Here is a 19,244-nt window from a genome sequence, read left to right as displayed (position 1 = left end):
AATGTTCTAAAAGAGAGAAATGGAAGGAAAACTTCCAAACACATTCTATGATACAGCATTATCTTGATTCCAAAACCAGACAAAGACCCCACTAAAAAAGGAGAATTACAGGCCAATATCCCCGAATAACACTGATGCAGAAATTCTCAGTAAAATACTAGCAAATTGAATTCAATGCTACATTAAATGAATTATTTAACATGATCAAGTGGGATTTATTCCTGAGCTGCAGGGCTGGTTCAATACTCTCAAATCGATCAATGTGATACACCAGATTAATAAAAGAAAGGGCAAGAACCATATGATCCTCTCCATAGATGCAGAGAAAACACTGGACAAAATACAGCATCCATTCTTGATACAAACCTTCAAGAAAGTAGGGATAGATGGAACATACCTCAACATCATAAAGGCCATATATGAAAGACCCACAAGTTATATCATCCTTAATGAGGAAAACCTAAGAGCTTTCCCCTACTGCCAGGAACAAGACAAGGAGGTCGACTCTCACCATTACTATTTAACATAGTACCGGAAGTCTTAGCCTCAGCAATCAGACAACAAAAAGAAAAAAAAGGCATATAATTTGGTTGAGGAAGAAGTCAAACTTTCATTATATGTAGATTACACAATACTCTATGTAGAAAATCCGAAAGACTCCACCAAAAAAACTGCTAAAATTAATACATGAATTCAGCAAAGTTGCAGGATATAAAATCAATGTGTGGGAAATCTGTTACATTTCCATACACCAATGATGAAGCTGCAGAAAAATCAAGAAATTGATCCCATTTGCAATTGCACCAAAAACAATAAGATACCTAGGAATAAACCTAACTAAAGAGATAAAAGATCTGCATGCTAAAAACTACAGAACACTTGTGAAAGAAATTGAAGAGGACACAAAGAAATGAAAAAGCAGGGGCGCCTGGGTGGTTCAGTCGGCTGAGCGTCCGACTTCAGCTCAGGTCATGATCTCACAGTTCGTGAGTTCGAGCCCTGCATCAGGCTCTGTGCTGACAGCTCAGAGCCTAGAACCTGCTACGGATTCTGTGTCTCCCTCTCTCTCTGCCTCTCCCCCACTTGTGCTCTGTCTCTCTGTCTCTCAAAAATGAATAAATGTTAAAAAAAAAAAAATTAAAAAAAAAAAGAAATGGAAAAGCATTCCATGCTCGTGGATTGGAAGAACAAACTTTGTTAAAATGCCTATATTACCCAAAGCAATCTATACTTCTAATACAATCCCTATCAAAATACCACCAGCATTTTACACAACGCTAGAGCAAACAATCCTAAAATTTGTATAGGACCCTGAATAGCCAAAACAATTCTGAAAAAGAAAAACAAAACTAGAGGCATCACAATTCCAGACTTCAATTTAAACTACAAAGCTGTAGTCATCAAGACAGTATGGTATTGGCACAAAAACAGACACACAGATCAATGGAATGGAATAGAAAACCGAGAAATGGACCCACCACTACACAGTAGGAATCTTTGACAAAGCAGGAAAGAATAGCCAATGGGAAAAAAGAGTCTCTTCCACAAATGGTGTTGGGAAAAGTGGACGGCCACAAACAGAAGAATGAAACTGGACCATTTTCTTACACCATATACAAAAATAAATTCAAAATGGATGAAAGACCTAAATATGAGATAGGAAACCATCGAAATCCTGGAGAAGAACACAGGTAGAAACCTCATTGACCTCACCCGGAGCAAATTCTTCTTAGACGTGTCTCTGGAGGCAAGGCAAGCAAACATGAACTATTGGGACCTCATTAAGATAAAAATTCTCTGCATGGCAAAGGAAACAATCAACAAAATAAAAAGGCAGTTATGGAATGGGAGAAGATATTTGCAAACGACATACCTGACAAAGGGTTAGTATCCAAAAATCTGTAAAGAACTTATCAAACTCAACACCCAAAATACAAATAATCCAGGAAAAAAATGGGCAAAAGAAAGAAGACATTGAGATGGCTAACAGACCCATGAAAAGATGTTCGATATCACTCATAATCAGGAAAATACAAATCAAAACCCCAATGAGATACCTCACACATCTCAGAATGGCTAAGATTAACAACACAAGAGACAACAGGTGTTGGCCAGGATGCAGAGAAAGGGGAACCCTCTTGCACTGTGGGTGGGAATGCAAACCTATACAGTCACTCTGGAGAACAGTATGGAGGTTCCTCAAAGAGTTAAAAATAGAACTATCCTCTATTCAGCAACTGCCCTATTAGGTATTTACCCAAAGGATACAAAAATACAGATGTGAAAAGGTACATGCACCACGATGTTTATAGCAACATTATCAACAACAACCAAACTATTGAGAGAGCCCAAATGTTCATCGACTGGTGACTAGATAAAGATATATGGTATATTACTCAGCCATCAAAAAGAAAATGAAATATTGCCATGTGCAAGACGGGTATGGAGCTAGAGTGTATTATGCTAAGTGAAATAAGTCAGCCAGAGAAAGACAAATACCATATGATCTCACCACATGTGGAATTTAAGAAAGAAAACAGAACATATGAACATATGGGTAGGGGTCAAAGAAAATAAGAACAGTGGAAACAAGCCATAAGAGACTCTTAACAATAGAGAATAAACTGAGGGTTGGTGGAGGGAGGTGAGGGGGATAGGCTAGATAGGGGTACTAAAAGAGGGCACTTGTGATGAGCAGTGAGTGTTATATGTAAGTGATGAATCACCAAATTCTACTCCAGAAACCAATATTGCACTATATGTTAACTAAAATTTAAAAACATAAAAAGTTAATATATGCTAAAAAATAAATTTAAAAAATTTAAAAAAAAATAATAAAATTAACAGTATAGCAGACGCTGCTGACACCCTACTCATATCTTCTGCCCTATCTTCAGTGTTGCTGGCCCCATTTCCAATTTGCAGTGCTTCCATTTCTTTGCTTTAGGGATTTCTCTGGTGCTGGAAGCCATTTTTTCCACTTGTGCGGTGGCCTGCAAGAACTAGGAAATACTCCATTCCCCAACTCCAAGGACTAGCCTACAACCAACGAATGAAGGGATCTACATATAAATAATCCAGCTTCCTTGCCCCTTCCTCATCCCTCTGATGAGATAATTCACAGTCTCCCAGTGTTTTCCAGCAGTGCTAAACTCCAGGTGCCCATGATGGTTAACTGCTAGTGAATGATTCCTTAATCAGCTGCTATCCCTTCCCAGGTTCACTCACTCACCTCTAGGTGAGCAGGTGTTCTGAGGACATGCTTCTATGCAAATTCAAAGACAAACAATAAACTGTGAGAGAGGCAAGTCCACAAAAACCACACATCACATATTTTACTCTTTTCAACCTACCTGAAATGTTGAATAAACAGAAGAGAAAGGCTTAGGTATTAGTTTAAGTATTAGGAAGGAAGTGCTAGTGTGACTGCAAGATGCTGGGCAGAGTGTACAGTATGAGTTAGTCTCCTGAGAGGCAGATGCCAAGACAACATCAGCTATAGAAGAGACTTACTGAAGGACACACCTGCAAAGGATAAAGGGGTCAAGGAGAGCTTGCAGTGCAGGTCTGAAAACTATGAAAGGAGGACAAGAAGGAAAGATAGGGTAGGAAGAGTTTCAGACTACAGAGTAGCCCATCAGTGGTATGGTCCCGATATAAAAAAATGATGGATCCTGAAGGATGGTAGGTGGGGCTTTCAATCAACTGTGTTCCTTGCAACTGAAGATATAAGTGCACATTTCCACAGATGCACTGCAGGGAATGATGACGTAAAGTGACATTATCTCAGCAACTTGAAAGATGTGTCTAGAGAAAAACTTCCTCTCCTCCAAGACTGTTCGTTACCAATACATACTATGGTTTTGCATGTTTATACACTTCTTATAATGTATCAAACTGTACATATCCTTTGGCAAACTGGCTTACTTCTTCATTATCATATACACAACAATTTTCATATGTTCATATAAAATTAGGTTACATCCCAAAGACTTTTCTCTTATAAACAATGCTACCAATGAATATTCATGTACATATATTCTTCTAAGTCTCATTCATTTGAGGGACCTGAGGCCAAACTGTGAATGTTAAGTTATATGGACCTTGATTTTCAAGCAATAAGGAACCATCAAAAGTGTTTCAGTAAGTGGGTGATAAGGTCATAATTTTTATTAAGATATATCTAATAAAAAGACATACGCTAAGAAATCAATTATGAAGCAATTGAAACAATACAGAGAATTAGTGAAAGGGCCCAACTTAGGGCTGAAATTGTAGGGATGTTATAGTTTAGAGGCCAAATCTCCATGACATGGTAATGGCATAGATTCAGGCAATGAAAAAGGAAAGTTATTAACTACGACCAAAACACACAAAGAAGATGAGCTTAGGTTAAAAAGAAAAGAAAGATATGGTTTGGGACCCTTTTGACTTACAGTAACTTTAGGACATTCATGCAAAGATGTCAGTAGGCAGCAGGAAATCCACATGGAGTTCAGGATAGTAACCAGTTTATAGGAAGATTTAACAGTTATCAGCATTAGAAGAGAATGATGCTTGAGAAGAAAATAAAATTGAATCCCATGTGAGAAAAAGAATGGAAGAAAAGGAGACAGGGGGGCATGTGGGTGGCTCAGTTGGCTGAACGTCTGGAGCTTGATTTTGGCTCAGGTCATGATCCCAGGGTGTGGGATCAAGTCCCACGTTGGGCTCCATGCTGTGTGGAGCCTGCTTAAGATTCTCTCTCTCTCCCTCTGCCCCTCTCCTCCACTTGCTTACTCTTTCTCTCTCTCATAAATAAGTACATAAATAAATAAATAAACAAACAAACAAATAAGAAAAGGAACAGGAATTAAGGTCATAGAGAATACCACTGTATTTAGACCACAAATCCAGAAGGATTTTTGTTATATTGTAGGAATGCTTCTCAATATCTACTTGGAGAAATCCATTTTTGAGTCAATGGATTCAATTCACTCATTTCCAATGACAATGCAGTATGTTATGCTTTAATGTACAAGTTTATTAAGAAAAACAGCATACTTCATGATGACTTACATGGAAGAAGTCTTGAATTTTTTACATACAAAGCCAGCCAAAGTCTTCCCTTTTCTATGACCATATCTTTCAAAGTTCTGACCATTTGCATGCTTCTTCCGATATAAGAAAGCAATCAATGTAGATTTGGAGGCATTCAACCAACACCTGAATACTTCTATGGCAAGCTTTCAATCACAGCTGCCTTACTACATGAGTAACTTGTTCGTAGTTACATTATCTTTTCTAACAATTTCCTTGTCTGAAAATTGGGCATAGCCACATCTACTTCACAAGTGTTTTAAGGCTCAAATAGAAAATGCACTGCTATAAACTGAATATTGAAACCTAATCATATATTGAAACCTAATACCTAATGTAATGGTATTTGGTGCCTTTGGATCGGCCCTCATGAATGGGCCTTTAAAAAGGCCCCAGAGAGTATTTCTCTCTCTCACCATGTGAGAAGTCAGCCTTCAACAAACTAGGAAGTGGGCCCTCAACAGACATCCTATCTGCCAGCACCTAAATCATGGAACTTTCCAGCCTCCAAAACTGGGAGAAATAAATTTCTGTTGATTCAGCCACCCAGCCTATGGTATTTTTGTTACAGCAGCTCAAACAGGCTGATACATGTACATAAAGAAACTAGTAAAATATAAGGTTCAGTGTATGTTCAATATATGTGATCTGTTCCTCTCTGTTCTGTCTTTGAGGAAGAAACTACTGACTGCCATTTTGCTTGTTCCAACAAAGAAGAAAATAAATTTCTCCAATAATTCTACTACCCAGAGATATGCTGTTTACCTTTTGAAGAACTATTGGATGCTTAACATTTACTTCTTATAACTACATATTTTATTATTCAAGAGCTTCCCTGAAAAACCTGTGTCATACTGTAATTTGTAATTTTAACAAGGTATGAAATGAACTGCAAGCACTACAAAACCTGAGCGCAAGAGTTTCTCAGGTAGTGAACACAACCAATCACCCAGCATCTCGATCAATGCGGCAGTAGTCTTTCTAAAAGTCGTGGTTATTTACAGCAGCTTTCAAAGGATAAACATATCCTCAGTTCACAGAATATTTCTCCCAAAAAAAGCCAACAAAAAATTTAAAAATACTAATAAACTGTTATTTCCTAATAAAAAAATTAAAGTTTCTGATAAGAGTAAAATACCAGATTTTTATTTTGGTGATGGCAATAATCTATATTAAGATTTATGAATCCATCATATTAAATGCTTTATTATCCTATCAATACAGAACCTGCTCATCAAATATCAGATAAAACTCTAAAATTATAAAAACAGGTAGCCTATGATATGAAGCTATGAACAAAAATCCCATCTTTCTGAACAGAAATGAGGTGCTTTAAAAAGCCAGGCACATGAGGTAACAGATATTTCAGTGACTGAAACCACTACCACAATAAGTAAATATTAGGAAAAAACTTTAAGGAGTATGTTTTTAGTATAATGTGACATAAGATCATGCTATCACAGAAGGCCTTCTTTCACACTGTAGAAGTTAATAGAAGTAAAGGGTTACTAGTCCGGTCTGTAAACTGAAAGGTTAACAAAAAATTTTAAGTCATGGCACAACACTTCCTGGTCTGGTTAGATATGATTTATCCCAAGGGGAGTTTGGTGGCAGTCTCGGGACTCTCAATGATCCTTTGTGATCCTTTAGTTAAGATTTTACTGTATATACAGGTTGGTATTTTGCTTTATCATTTAGCATTTTCTCCACAAACATTTTTACCACACCAACAATAAAAAGTTCTAAAAAACAAAAATTTTAATAGTAGAGAAATATTTTAAAGATATGTTATAGTTTTTTTTTAAATTTTTTTTATTGTGGTGAAATGTACACAGCAAAAAATTTACCATATTAACCATTTTTAGATGTACACTTCGGTGGCATTAAATGCATTCATGATGTTTATAAATGCACCACTAACCATCTAGAACCTTTCATCATCATCCCAATCAGAAACTATTCACATTTAAACAATAACTCCCCTTACTCCTCAGCCCCTGGTAACCTCTATTCTACCTTCTGTTTCTATGAATATGCTTATTCAAGGTACTGCCTATATGTTGAAGTACACAGCACTTGTCCTTTTGTGTCTGGCTTATTTTATCTACAATAATGTTTTCAAGTTCATCCATACTGTACTTGTATCAGACTTTCATTCCAGGGTGTCTGGGTGGGCTCAGTAGGTTAAACATCTGACTCTTGATTTTGGCTCAGGTCATTATCTCACAGTTCATGAGATCAAGCCCCAAGCTGGGTTCTGCACTGACAATGGGAAGCTTGCTTAGGATTCTCTCTCCCTCTTTCTCTGCCCCTCCCCTGCTCTCATGGCCTCTCTCTCTCTCAAAATAAATAAATAAACATTTAAAATTTTAGAAAAAGGAATGAAATTCTTTTTTATATTTTAGAGAGAGAGTGCACAAGCAAGGGAGAGGGGCAGAGGGAGAGAGAAAAAAATCTTAAGCAGTCTCCACACTCAGCATGGAACCTGACAGGGGACTTGATCCCACAACCCTAGGATCATGATATGAGTTCAAATCAAAGAGTCAGACACTTAACCAACTGAGCCACCCAGGCACCCCAGAATTTCATTCTTTTTTAAGGCTGAATAATCCACTGTACATATATACAACATTTTGCTTATCCATTCTTGTTGATGGACATTTGGATTGTTTCCACCATCCAACCATTGTGAATAATGATACTATGAACATTGATGTACAAATATATTTGAGTCTCCACTTTTAGTTCTTCTGTGTATATATATTCAGAAGCAGAATTGCTGGATTATATGGTAATTTCATGTTTAACTTTTTGAGAAACCATCAAACTCTTCCACAGTGGCTGTACCATTTTACATTCCCACCAGCAATGTATAAGGGTTCCAATATCTCAATGCTGTTGTTTTTTTCCCATTTATGGATAACAGCCATCCTAATAGGTATAAAGTGGTATCTCATCATGGTTTGGATTTGCAACTCCTTAGTGACTAATGATGATGAGCATCTTATCATGTACTGGACTGCATAAAAGATCAGAAAGGTGGCCAAGATGGAATAATAGCAAATGGATTTATCCTCCCACCTAAAACACCAAAAATAGTAACAACAAAATGAAAAAAACAAACAAAAAACAAACAAAAAACAAGGGGGGGGGGGAAGGAAGGCAGGTAGGAAGAAAGGAAATAATCCTGACAAAATATATGAAACAATGGTTTTCAAGCACTGAACATCAGACAAAAACACTAATGCCTGAAAGTCAGGAAATAAAAAATTGAGCTCTACAATTGCCCTAGCTTACTTTCTTAAGAGAATTTCCAAACCACACAACAGAAAAGAGGAACTGAGGTTGAGTCCAGTGGGTTCCCTGAGTTGAAGAGACAGAGCTGAGTCCAGGCAGACAAATGTAGCTAGAGTTCGTAGGACAGAGTAACAGAAAAACCAGAGCTACACAAAAAACTCCAGCAATCCACCTCAAGTATTCAGCTGAGTACTGATCAGAATGTGCATAAAAATAAAACTACTCTAGACCAGGGAAAGAACCATCTAGAGAACAGTTCCCAATGCCACACCAGTGTCAGGCCACGGCAGCTACTCCTGCCAGCCAGACCTGAAAAACCCATAATTAGGAGTATTACATAGAATGCTCAGGAGGGTAGTGACATAACACTCCCCAGACCCACCTAATAAATCATAAAGCAACACCCAAAAGGATGAAACTGTTTCCAAATAACGGCACCTGAGAACAAAGTTACAAAATATTTAAAGAAATTTTTTAAAATCCAGCAACGAACAACATAAAGTTCACAATATTTGGTATCCACTGAAAAATGTCTAGGCATGCAAAGAAGGAGAAAAATACAATCCACAATAAAGAGAAATATTAATCAATAGAAATAGACACAAAAATAACACAAATGATAGAGTTATAGAAAAAGTCACTAAAACAACTATTATAAATACACTCTATATTTTCAAAACATAGAAAAGATATGATGAGGTTAAGACAAGACAATACAAAAAGATTCATATCAAACTTTAAGAGATGACAAATACACTGGATAGTATTAACAGACAATTAGACACAGAGAGCAAAAAGATATTAAACTTTGAAGATATAGCAATAAAAGCCAGCATAAATTAAAAAGAGAGGGGGGAAAATGAATATAGCATCAATGATCCCATGATATAACATGGAGCAGCCTCATTAATATACATATAATTGTAGTCCAAAAGGAAAGGAAAAGGGAAGTCAGAAAAAAAATTAAGGCAAAAAAACTTTCTAAATGTGATGAAAACTTTAAATCCATACGAAGAAGAAAGTTAACATAGCTGACCTGAGGGTATACTCAGAAAGGCCTGCTTGCAATGTTGGTCCTTGTCTACCTCTGCTTATTTAGACACCAAGAGAGTTCCCAACCTCCCCTAAATGGTGAAACTGTCTCCCTCTGCCTAAACCATGCTAACAATATGGCTTAGTTTGAATACCTGTTTTCCTTCTTGAAATCTAAAATTTTGGTACATGCTTTTGGTACTAAAATTTTGGTACCAGCCCCCCAATAAAAACTCTGGGCACTGAGTCGCTAATGAGCTCCCCTGGCGGGCAATGCTTTACAGATGTTGTCAAAACTCATTGTTGAAGCAATTAAGCGTATCCTATGTGACTCCACTAGACTAGGATTCTTGAAAAATTGCAGATTTTGCTTTGTATCATTTCACTGTAATACATCATAGTCATGAGTATGACCATATACTAAGTTCTGAGTGTCCTCCTAGTGAATTACCAAACTTAGGGGTGGGCTTGGGGACCTCTGATTCCCCACATACCCAAAAAGCTTGATAAACTCCAAGCAGAAAACCACACATAGGCATATCACAATCATGCTGCTAAAAGAAGTGACAAAGAGAAAATCCTTAAAAATCAAGAATGAGAGGGGCGCCTGGGTGGCTCGGTCGGTTAAGTGTCTGACTTCGGCTCAGGTCATGATCTCGCGGTCTGTGAGTTCGAGCCCCGCGTCGGGCTCTGTGCTGACAGCTCAGAGCCTGGAGCCTGTTTCGGATTCTCTGTCTCCCTCTCTCTCTGCCCCTCCCCTGTTCACGCTCTGTCTCTCTCTGTCTCAAAAATAAATAAACGTTAAAAAAAAAAAAAAAAAATCAAGAATGAGAATAGCTTCACACTTCTTGACAGCAAATCTGGAACTAGAAGACAATGAAGCAATGTCTTCAAAATACTGAAGAAAAATGATTTCCAAACTACAATTCTACATAAATGGTTAGCCACTTATCAAAGTATGATAAATACATCTCTGGCATGCCATTTATCTTCCATAAATCCTTTCCTAGAAGATGTGCTTAATCAAACTGAGAATAAAAACCAAGAAAGAGGAAGACATGGAATCCAGGATAAAGTTGCTCTGCACAGAAGAGAAGTAAAGGGAATTACTGGAAAATGGTGAGGAGTGACCAAAGGGTGGCTACATCCACAAAGCAGTGGAACAAATTAGAGCAGCTAGGAGGCCGTGAGAGTGAGTTCTCCAAGAAAACAAAACTGACAGAATGTCTGCTATGCCTAAAAACCTTAACAGGAGAGCCAAATGAGGACAAAAAGTTAGAGTTTTAATATCAATAAATAAAGCTAGGCAAACAAAAACCCAAAATAATTAACTCCAAGGAAAATGAAAAGTTTTGAAGGAAAAATAATCATAATTAATATTTGCCATGGCTGTGAATATTACGTAATGCTGAATACTAATCTAAGCAAACCATGACACATGTGTCCTGGGAGAATGGAGAATTGGGAAAAGTGCAAAAGTGCAGGTGGAGGAGTGGGTGAGGAGAGTTACTGTGTTTATAAGTACATTACAAGCATGTTATTTAGAGACAAGGAAGTAAAGAATAAAAGAATCCCTAAGAATCAAAAGCGTCCTGGAAAAAAGAGTTAAAAGTCAAACACTAAACGGCTCTGATTGACAAATGTGACAAACAGAATGAAAAATTTTGAGACAACTGGTTCTTACCTTCAAGAGCTCAGAGAACCCCTCTTCACTAGTCGAAGAATGATTGCTTGAACAAGAAGCACAGTCTGATATTTCCACAACACTCTCACAGTCTTCAAATTCATTATACTCACTAGTATCTTCCCTGTCACTGTCAATCTCCCAGTCAATAAACTGTAGTTCATCTAAAAAATACAATTTTAAACAATTTAAAATCCTTAATATTTATTAATCCATTTTTTTAATTCTCAGTAGTTAAAAACATCCATATTGCTGAGTCATTTTTTAAAAATATATTAAAAGACTGTGAAAACTACATTCCTACTCTTATCTCTAGCCATCCTGTTTCTCCTACTGCCCCTACTCCAATTCTCAGGTAACTACTTTCATTAGTTGTTTTTGTATCTTTCTAGAGTTTCTCTAGCATATCCAAGCAAATAAAATATATTATTATTTTTTCCTCTTTTCTGATACACTTTGATTTCTTTTTACTTAACAGAGGTTTTCCCACATCAATTAACAGGCAACATCCTCATTCTTTTTAATAACATAGTATTCCATTACACAGTTAACCTACAGTTTATTTAATCAGTCTTCTACTAATAGACTTATTCAAGGATTTTCACCTAAAACTTTTTCTATATATTTCTCATCAATAAAGAAACAAGTAAATTTACTGTTTGGTTTACTTTATAAGCATTTTTATCTAGGTAGTACTTCTGCAAAATTTAATTTGGAAGTTAAATTATTTTCATATATTAAATAACCAAATTTAATCTGTATTTAAAGAAATAAAATTAGTTATTAAGGATAAATTAATCTGAGGTATCTCTGAGGAATATAACATAAACCTTTCCTACAGTACAAAACGCAAGTATTCCCCCTTACAGCTACTTCAGCAACTCAGAAGACGAGTAAGATATCTCAGCCCTATTTCAGAGGTTTGACAGCAACAATCTTATTTCCACATAGAAGTCATATTAAAATAAAATAACTTACTAGCTTTAATTGAAGAAAATTCAAAATAAAAACAACAACAAGAACAACAAAGAAAAATTTCAGCTGAAGTTAAAAATATGGAATAAAGTAAACAAAAATGGAAGTCTTCTTTTATCTAACACTGTTGTTCCAGAAAACAGAAGTCCACTAGAGTAATTATAAAAGACTAGAGGTCAGACCAGTCTAAGAGAAGCAGGTGCATAATGGCAATTATTTCCCACATGTAACAACACATTTACTATGGAAGCCAGGCACTGGAATGCATAAGAAATTCTCCAGGTTGCTGAAGCATCACAGCAGAAAGCCACAGAAAGGCAGAGGAGGAACACAAGTGCCCTCAAAGCTACTGTACTTTTGTAGCATTTGTTCAATCATTCTTCATTTATTCAGTAGAATCAGTGCCTACTGAGGGGCTACTGTACCATTCTAGACACTCACAATACCAAAACAAGCAAACAAATAAATATAGGAGATAATACAGAACACTGTTCCTACCCTGAAAATGACAGACCACAACCAAAACTAATAAGACTTCATTGTTCACAATGTTTTTATGAAGCAGTCAACACAATTAATGTTAGACTAAAATTTGCATTTTATAGATGAAGAAATTGAGTCTTCAAAAAGTTAAGAAGTTTTCTCCAAGTTATATAAAATATGGAGGGGGAAAGATTTTTTTAAAGACGAAAATATTTTGACAATTTTAACTCAGAGCTCTTCCCTCTCAATCCCAATTCTGGCCTTAAGGCCCAGACAGTCTAATCCAATACAGCTGGAAGGAGGTCTGAATATATTGTTTTTAATTAATTAACTTATTTATTCATTCATTCATTTATTTAGAGAGAGGCAGAGGGAGAAGGAGAGAAAGAATCCCAGACAGGATCCACGCTCAGCATGGCTCAATCTCACGACCATGAGATCGCTGAGCTGACACTTAACTGAGCCACCCAGATGCCCTAGGTATACTGTTTTAAAAGTTCACTTGGAAATTATGATAAGAAGCCAGGTTTGGTAAGCACCAGAACAGTGTTGAAGCACACAGCATTGAAGTTACACATCCCAACCAATAATATCAATTGGCATACTTGTTAAATATGTGACTCTGGGCAAGCAATTTGACTTCTCTGAGTCCCAATTTCCTTCTATAAAATAAGGGTACTCAGCTTATAGGATGTAGTTGATATAAAAGGAAATAATATACATATGCCCCACGTGTCTGGGGTAAAATAAGAAACTGATAAATGGTAATTAAAGGTAAAATGAGGGAGGGAGGAGGAGAAGGAAAAGGAAGAGAAAGATAAGCCAGCATTTACACACATGATAAGATACACTCCAAGGGATCACTTATTTTTTACCCAACAGTCAACTTGCTTAACAGAAGTCAACAACTTGTGAACTTATTTAAAAAAAAATTTTTTTAATGTTTATTTATTTTTGAAAGAGAGAGAAAGAGAGAGCAAGAGACAGAGCATGAACAGGGGAGGGGCAGAGAGAGACGAAGACACAGAAACTGAAGCAGGCTTCAGGCTCTGATCTGTCAGCACAGAGCCAGACTCGGGGCTCAAACCCTCCCACTGCAAGATTATGACCTAAGCCAAAGTCGGATGCTTAACAGACTGAGCCACCCGGACACCCCATGTGAACTCATTTTAAAGTAGTTAACTCAAGGAGGAAGAGTTAAGATGGTGGAGTAGTGGGACCCTATGCTTGTCTCCTCCCTTGAATAGAGATAAATATCAAATCATTCCGAACACCCAAAAAATTGATCTGAGAACTAAGAGAACAAACTATACATCTAGCGGTGGAAAAATGGCCACATCATGGAAGGTAGGAGCTACAGCAAGTTGATTTGGAGGAGGAAAGAACTGCAGAGGCCATGAAAGGGAGGGAGCCATGATAATGGAGAAAGGAGCAAAAGAAAAAAGAGAGAGAAAGCAGCACCCAGGGGACTGCACAAGAAAAACTCTTCCCCAAAATCACTAACTGGGAAAAGGAGAGGGGCTGAATTCTGCAGAAGTTTTAGAAAGCCCCACCATCCCCTCCCCCGTTCATGCTCTGTCTCTCTCTGTCCCAAAAATAAATAAAAAACATTGAAAAAAAAAATTAAAAAAAAAAAGAAAGCCCCACCATTGCAGGGGTCATGTGTGGTAGGACTAGCAGCGCTTCTGTGGGGAAGGACGCAGAGGCTGCAGAGCAGGAAGTGTGGTCTGAGGATTCCCTGGGTCACAAGGGGAGAAACAGTTCCCTTTCTTGGGGTGCAGTTGGAAAGGTGGCACAGCCTCTCAAGGGATAAGAGAGCTAACAAGAGCCAACATGCCGCCCTGTACACCAGCATAGAACAGAGACATCTATTGAGGGCAGCAGACCTTGGTTGCTAGCTTCTTTGTTGTGCTTTACCATAAACTCCAAACCACCGTGTGGTCGTGCGACTGCTTTCCTGGGACAAACCTGCACCAGCCACAGCGTGCTAAGACCCTCCCCCAGAGGATCAGTGCAGGTCCATGCCACGTAGATCGGTAAAATCTGGAGATTTAAAAGCCAGCTGCATGCCTGAGATAAAACACAGGAGGTACTGGCAGGCACAGACAGATGCTTGGACACAGACAGGGTGAAGACAGACACCAGGGACATAAGAGAAGTGAGAACTTCCTGAAGAGTAGTATGCACGAACTCTCTGCTCTAGGGATAAGAAGGTGGGGTGACATCATTTCCTCTGCCCATCAGCACTGACCAACTTCAGTGAGCAAAACAGTGCCACTAAGTGGTGGCCAGAGCCACTTACACCAAGCCCCGCCCCCTGTGCCCTGCAGGGGCATCTCCACTAAGCAAATCTGCCTGAGAATCAGCCCAGCAGGCTGCTCCCCCGGAAGACCAGCACAAACCCCTTGCACACACCTAGTCTACTGATCATAGAGGCTGCAAAGCTTCAGCTCTAAGGGAGATAGGCTCTAGTTTCATTTAACAAGCAGACCAAAATACAGCTAGTTAAAACTTGCCATACAGTGGACAAGGTCCAAAAACCCCGCACTGCAGGCAAGGAGAAACTATGCAGGAGACTGACCTCAGGGAAGGTGCAGCCAAAATATAACAGCAAAGTGCACACACAAACACTTCCTGTAGCACCAGGCCCAAGATAATATAGGACCTCTTCTTAATATAGCCATTACTCTCAGGAGCAGGAATAGAACAGGCTTTCCTAACAGTCATACAAAAAAAAAATTAACCTAGACAAAATGACAAGATGGAGGAATTCACCCCAAAGGAAAGAACAGGAAGAAGTACTGGCAAGGGATTTAATCAAGATTGATATAAGTAAGATGCCTGAATTAGAATTTAAAACAACAATCATAAGGATACTAGCTGGGCTTGAAGATACTAGATAATCCCTTGCTACAGAGATAAAAGAACTAAAAACTAGTCAGGATGAAATAAAGGGGCGCCTGGGTGGCGCAGTCGGTTAAGCGTCCGACTTCAGCCAGGTCACGATCTCGCGGTCCGTGAGTTCGAGCCCCGCGTCAGGCTCTGGGCTGATGGCTCAGAGCCTGGAGCCTGTTTCCGATTCTGTGTCTCCCTCTCTCTCTGCCCCTCCCCCGTTCATGCTCTGTCTCTCTCTGTCCCAAAAATAAAAAAAAAAAAAAAAAAAAAAAAAAAAATGCTAGGGGCACCTATGTGATTCCTTTGGTTAAGCATCCGATTCTTGACTTCAGCTCAACTGAGTCATGATCTCAAGGTTGGTGGGTTCAAGCCCCATGCTGGGTTCTGCATTGACAGTGTGAAGCCTGCTTGAGATTCTCTCTCTCTTCCTCTTTCTCTGCCCCCCTCCTCTCACTCTCTCTAAATAAATAAATAAACTTCAGAAAAAATTTATTGAAAGAAAATGCTAGAACTGAGACACAAAACCAACTGGATGCAATGACAATGAGGATGGGCGAAGCAGAAAAATGAATCAGTAATATACAAGATAAAATCATGGAAAATAATAAAGCTGAAAAGAAGAGGGAAAGTATTGGATCATGAATGTACTCAGGGAAATCAATGGCTCCATAAAGAGTGATAACATTTGTATCACAGGAATTCCAGAAGAAGAAGAGAGAGAAAAAGAGGCAGAGGGTTTATCTGAGCAAATTACAGCTAAAAAGTTCCTTAATCTGAGGAAGAACACAGACATCCAAATCTAAGAGGCACAGAGAATTCCCACTAAATTCAACAAAAGCCAGCCCACAACAAGACATATCATAGTCAAGTTCACAAAATACATAGACAAGGAAAGAATCCTGAAGGCAGCAAGGGAAAATAAGTCCTTAAACTACAAGGGAAGACAAATCAGGTTCACAGCAGATCAAAGTACATCATGTATGGGAAAAATATACAGCCAAGAATTCTTCATCCAGCAAGGCTGTCATTCAGAATAGGAGAAGAGACAGAAAATTTCTCAAACAAAAACTAAAAGAGTTCATGATCACTAAACCAGCCCTGCAAGAAATTTTAAGGGGGACTTTATGAGTAAGAAAGACAGACCAAAACCAACAAACACTGGAAAGGACCAGAGAATATCACCAGAAACACCAATTTTATGGGTAACACAATGGCACTAAATTCATATCTATCAATAATCACTCTGTATGTAAACGGACTAAATGCTCCAATCAAAAGACATAGGTATCAGAATGGATAAAAAAATTAAAAAATTTAAAAAAGACCCATCTATATGCTGCCTACAAGAGACTCATTTTAGACCTAAAGACACCTGCAGATTGAAAGTGAGGGGATGGAGAAGCATCTATTATGCTAATGGACGTCAAAAGAAAGCTGGAGTAGCCATACCTATATTAGACAAACTACATTTTAAAACAAAGACTGTAACAAGAGATGGACACTATATCATATTAAGAGGTCTATCCTCCAAGATCAAGCAATTGTAAATATTTATGCCCCCAACTGGACAGCACCCAAATATATAAATTAACTAATGACAAATATAATCAGCTCAAAATACCTTTCTAGTCTTAAATAGTTTTGAAAACTACTATCTCTTTTAATAAAGGACATAAACAGTTTTTATTTCTTTTAATAGCAGCTTTAATGAGATATAATTCACATACCATACTATCCACCCATAAAAAGCATAGTTTTTAATAATGAAATTATGTTCTGAGATGTGTAAAGACAAACCAAGAGTTACATAACAATGAATATCATTTAATATGATTGAATTAACAATATAAGACCTGCCAGCTTATTGGGGCGCCTGGGTGGCGCAGTCGGTTAAGCGTCCGACTTCAGCCAGGTCACGATCTCGCGGTCCGTGAGTTCGAGCCCCGCGTCAGGCTCTGGGCTGATGGCTCGGAGCCTGGAGCCTGTTTCCGATTCTGTGTCTCCCTCTCTCTCTGCCCCTCCCCCGTTCATGCTATGTCTCTCTCTGTCCCAAAAATAAATAAAAAAAAAAAAAAAAAAAAAAAAAAAAAAAAAAAAGACCTGCCAGCTTATGTATAACCTTAAAATACCACTTCACCTGTTTATTACTAGAATGTCAATTGGTAGTTACCAAGATGACATACAAAGTGGTCAAAGGAATAAAATGACCTTCCACAGAGTTTGTCTGCATAAATTTAACCTTGACCAAGTACCTAACTCATATGAACTTCAAAGAGTTAAAAGTCAAAGTTTATTTTGAAAGCATTAAGACTTTTAAATACTCTAGATAAGCTATATTTTAAAAATTGTAAAAGGACTGATTTTCCTAATTCTAAAAGTCTGTGGTTCTCAACTGGGGATGTCCTTCTGGGGTATCTTACAACATCTGGAGACATTCACAGCTGTCACAAATGGGACTGGGGGAACTACTGTCATCTAGCAAAAAAAAAGGCTAGAGATGCTATTAAACACCCTACACTACACAGGAAAGTCCCTCTTCCCCCAACAAAGAATTTTTTGGCCTCAAATGGCATTAGTGCCAAGGTTGAGAAACTCTCCTTCAAATTGTCAAAAACATAATAATACAATATGGGGCACCTTGAATGGCTCAGTTGGTTGAACATCTGACTCTTAATTTTGGATCAGGTCACGATCCCAGGGTTGTGGGATCGGGCCCGTGTCCATGCTCAGCATGGAGCCTGCTTAAGATTCTCTCCCTCCTTCTGCCTCTCTCCCCCATTCACACTCTCTCTCTCAAATAAATAAAAAAAAATTTTTTAAACCCACAATATAAAATGCCATCAGAACAGAAACTTGTATTATACTTCTACCACACATTGGCTATCACAGTATTTACCCAAATCAGGTCAGCAAGGAGGCAATATAGGAGCAGCACTATGCAGTAGTTGAAAGACCTGGCTTTGCTGTCAGAGACCCTAAGTGGAATCCCAATCAACTCTACATGTTCAAGCTTAAGTTGTTAGCTGTAAAAATAATACTTGTAATACTTATCTCTTAGAGTTGTTGTGAGAAATATTAAATGAGAAAATGTTTCTAAAGGGCTGAGCATAGAGGCCAAGACTCAGTATAGTCATCACTAATACTAAATGTTATAAAAGGATTGATGTTTTTTCCAATACTGAACCCAATATATAACAGAAAGAGGTAAGAAACAAATTTCAATTTACCTTCACTGGCCCCATCTTCTGTACATAAAATATTCTTGTTCCTATTAGAAAATCTGTCTATCCTAGAACTATGTCCATTATCTCTTTGTGATTTAAAAAGCGTTTTATCCTCATCTGACACATCACTTCCACTGGAACTCCATGTTATATCTGTAAGTCCACTGGTACTCTTAGATGCAGCAGTTTCTGTTAAAGAAAAAAGAAAATACATAAACACAATTAACTGATAGTTCTTTATCAGAATAAGATTTTATGCATGTTACTTTGCTGAAATCACAAATAATAAAATTCTAATGATAATGAAAGCAATGTCTTATGCCAAATCTTCCTGCCTGAAGTTCTATGTGCAGCACAAGATTCTTTGAATTAAAACCAAATTACAAGAAGAAAAAGAAGTAGAACAAATTGAGATAAATTATAAAAGACAAGGAAATTGGGGCACAAAGAGAAACTCAAAAAATTAACCGTGAAATAATTACAGAAGTATAACTTCCTAGAATATTTTATGAACCAAAAGAAAAACACAAAACAAACCATAAATCCAATACTTCTGTACAACAGAAATGCTTCTA

General features: G+C 37.8%; 1 protein-coding gene across 1 annotated transcript in view; it reads right to left on the bottom strand.

Moving 5' to 3' along the window:
- Nucleotides 1–19,244, bottom strand: part of SPIDR (scaffold protein involved in DNA repair) — a 479,623-nt gene that overhangs the window by 427,177 nt on the left and 33,202 nt on the right. The window contains exons 4-5 of the mRNA XM_042923261.1: nucleotides 18,673–18,858; nucleotides 11,093–11,256 (exon numbers count right to left, since the gene is read on the bottom strand). Coding sequence (XP_042779195.1) covers nucleotides 11,093–11,256; nucleotides 18,673–18,858 — 350 coding nt within the window. The remainder of the gene's footprint in view (nucleotides 1–11,092; nucleotides 11,257–18,672; nucleotides 18,859–19,244) is intronic.

The sequence above is a fragment of the Panthera leo genome, chromosome F2 (assembly GCF_018350215.1).
Source record: "Panthera leo isolate Ple1 chromosome F2, P.leo_Ple1_pat1.1, whole genome shotgun sequence".
Taxonomy (NCBI): Eukaryota; Metazoa; Chordata; class Mammalia; order Carnivora; family Felidae; genus Panthera; species Panthera leo.
This window is presented reverse-complemented; position numbering and strand designations above follow the sequence as displayed.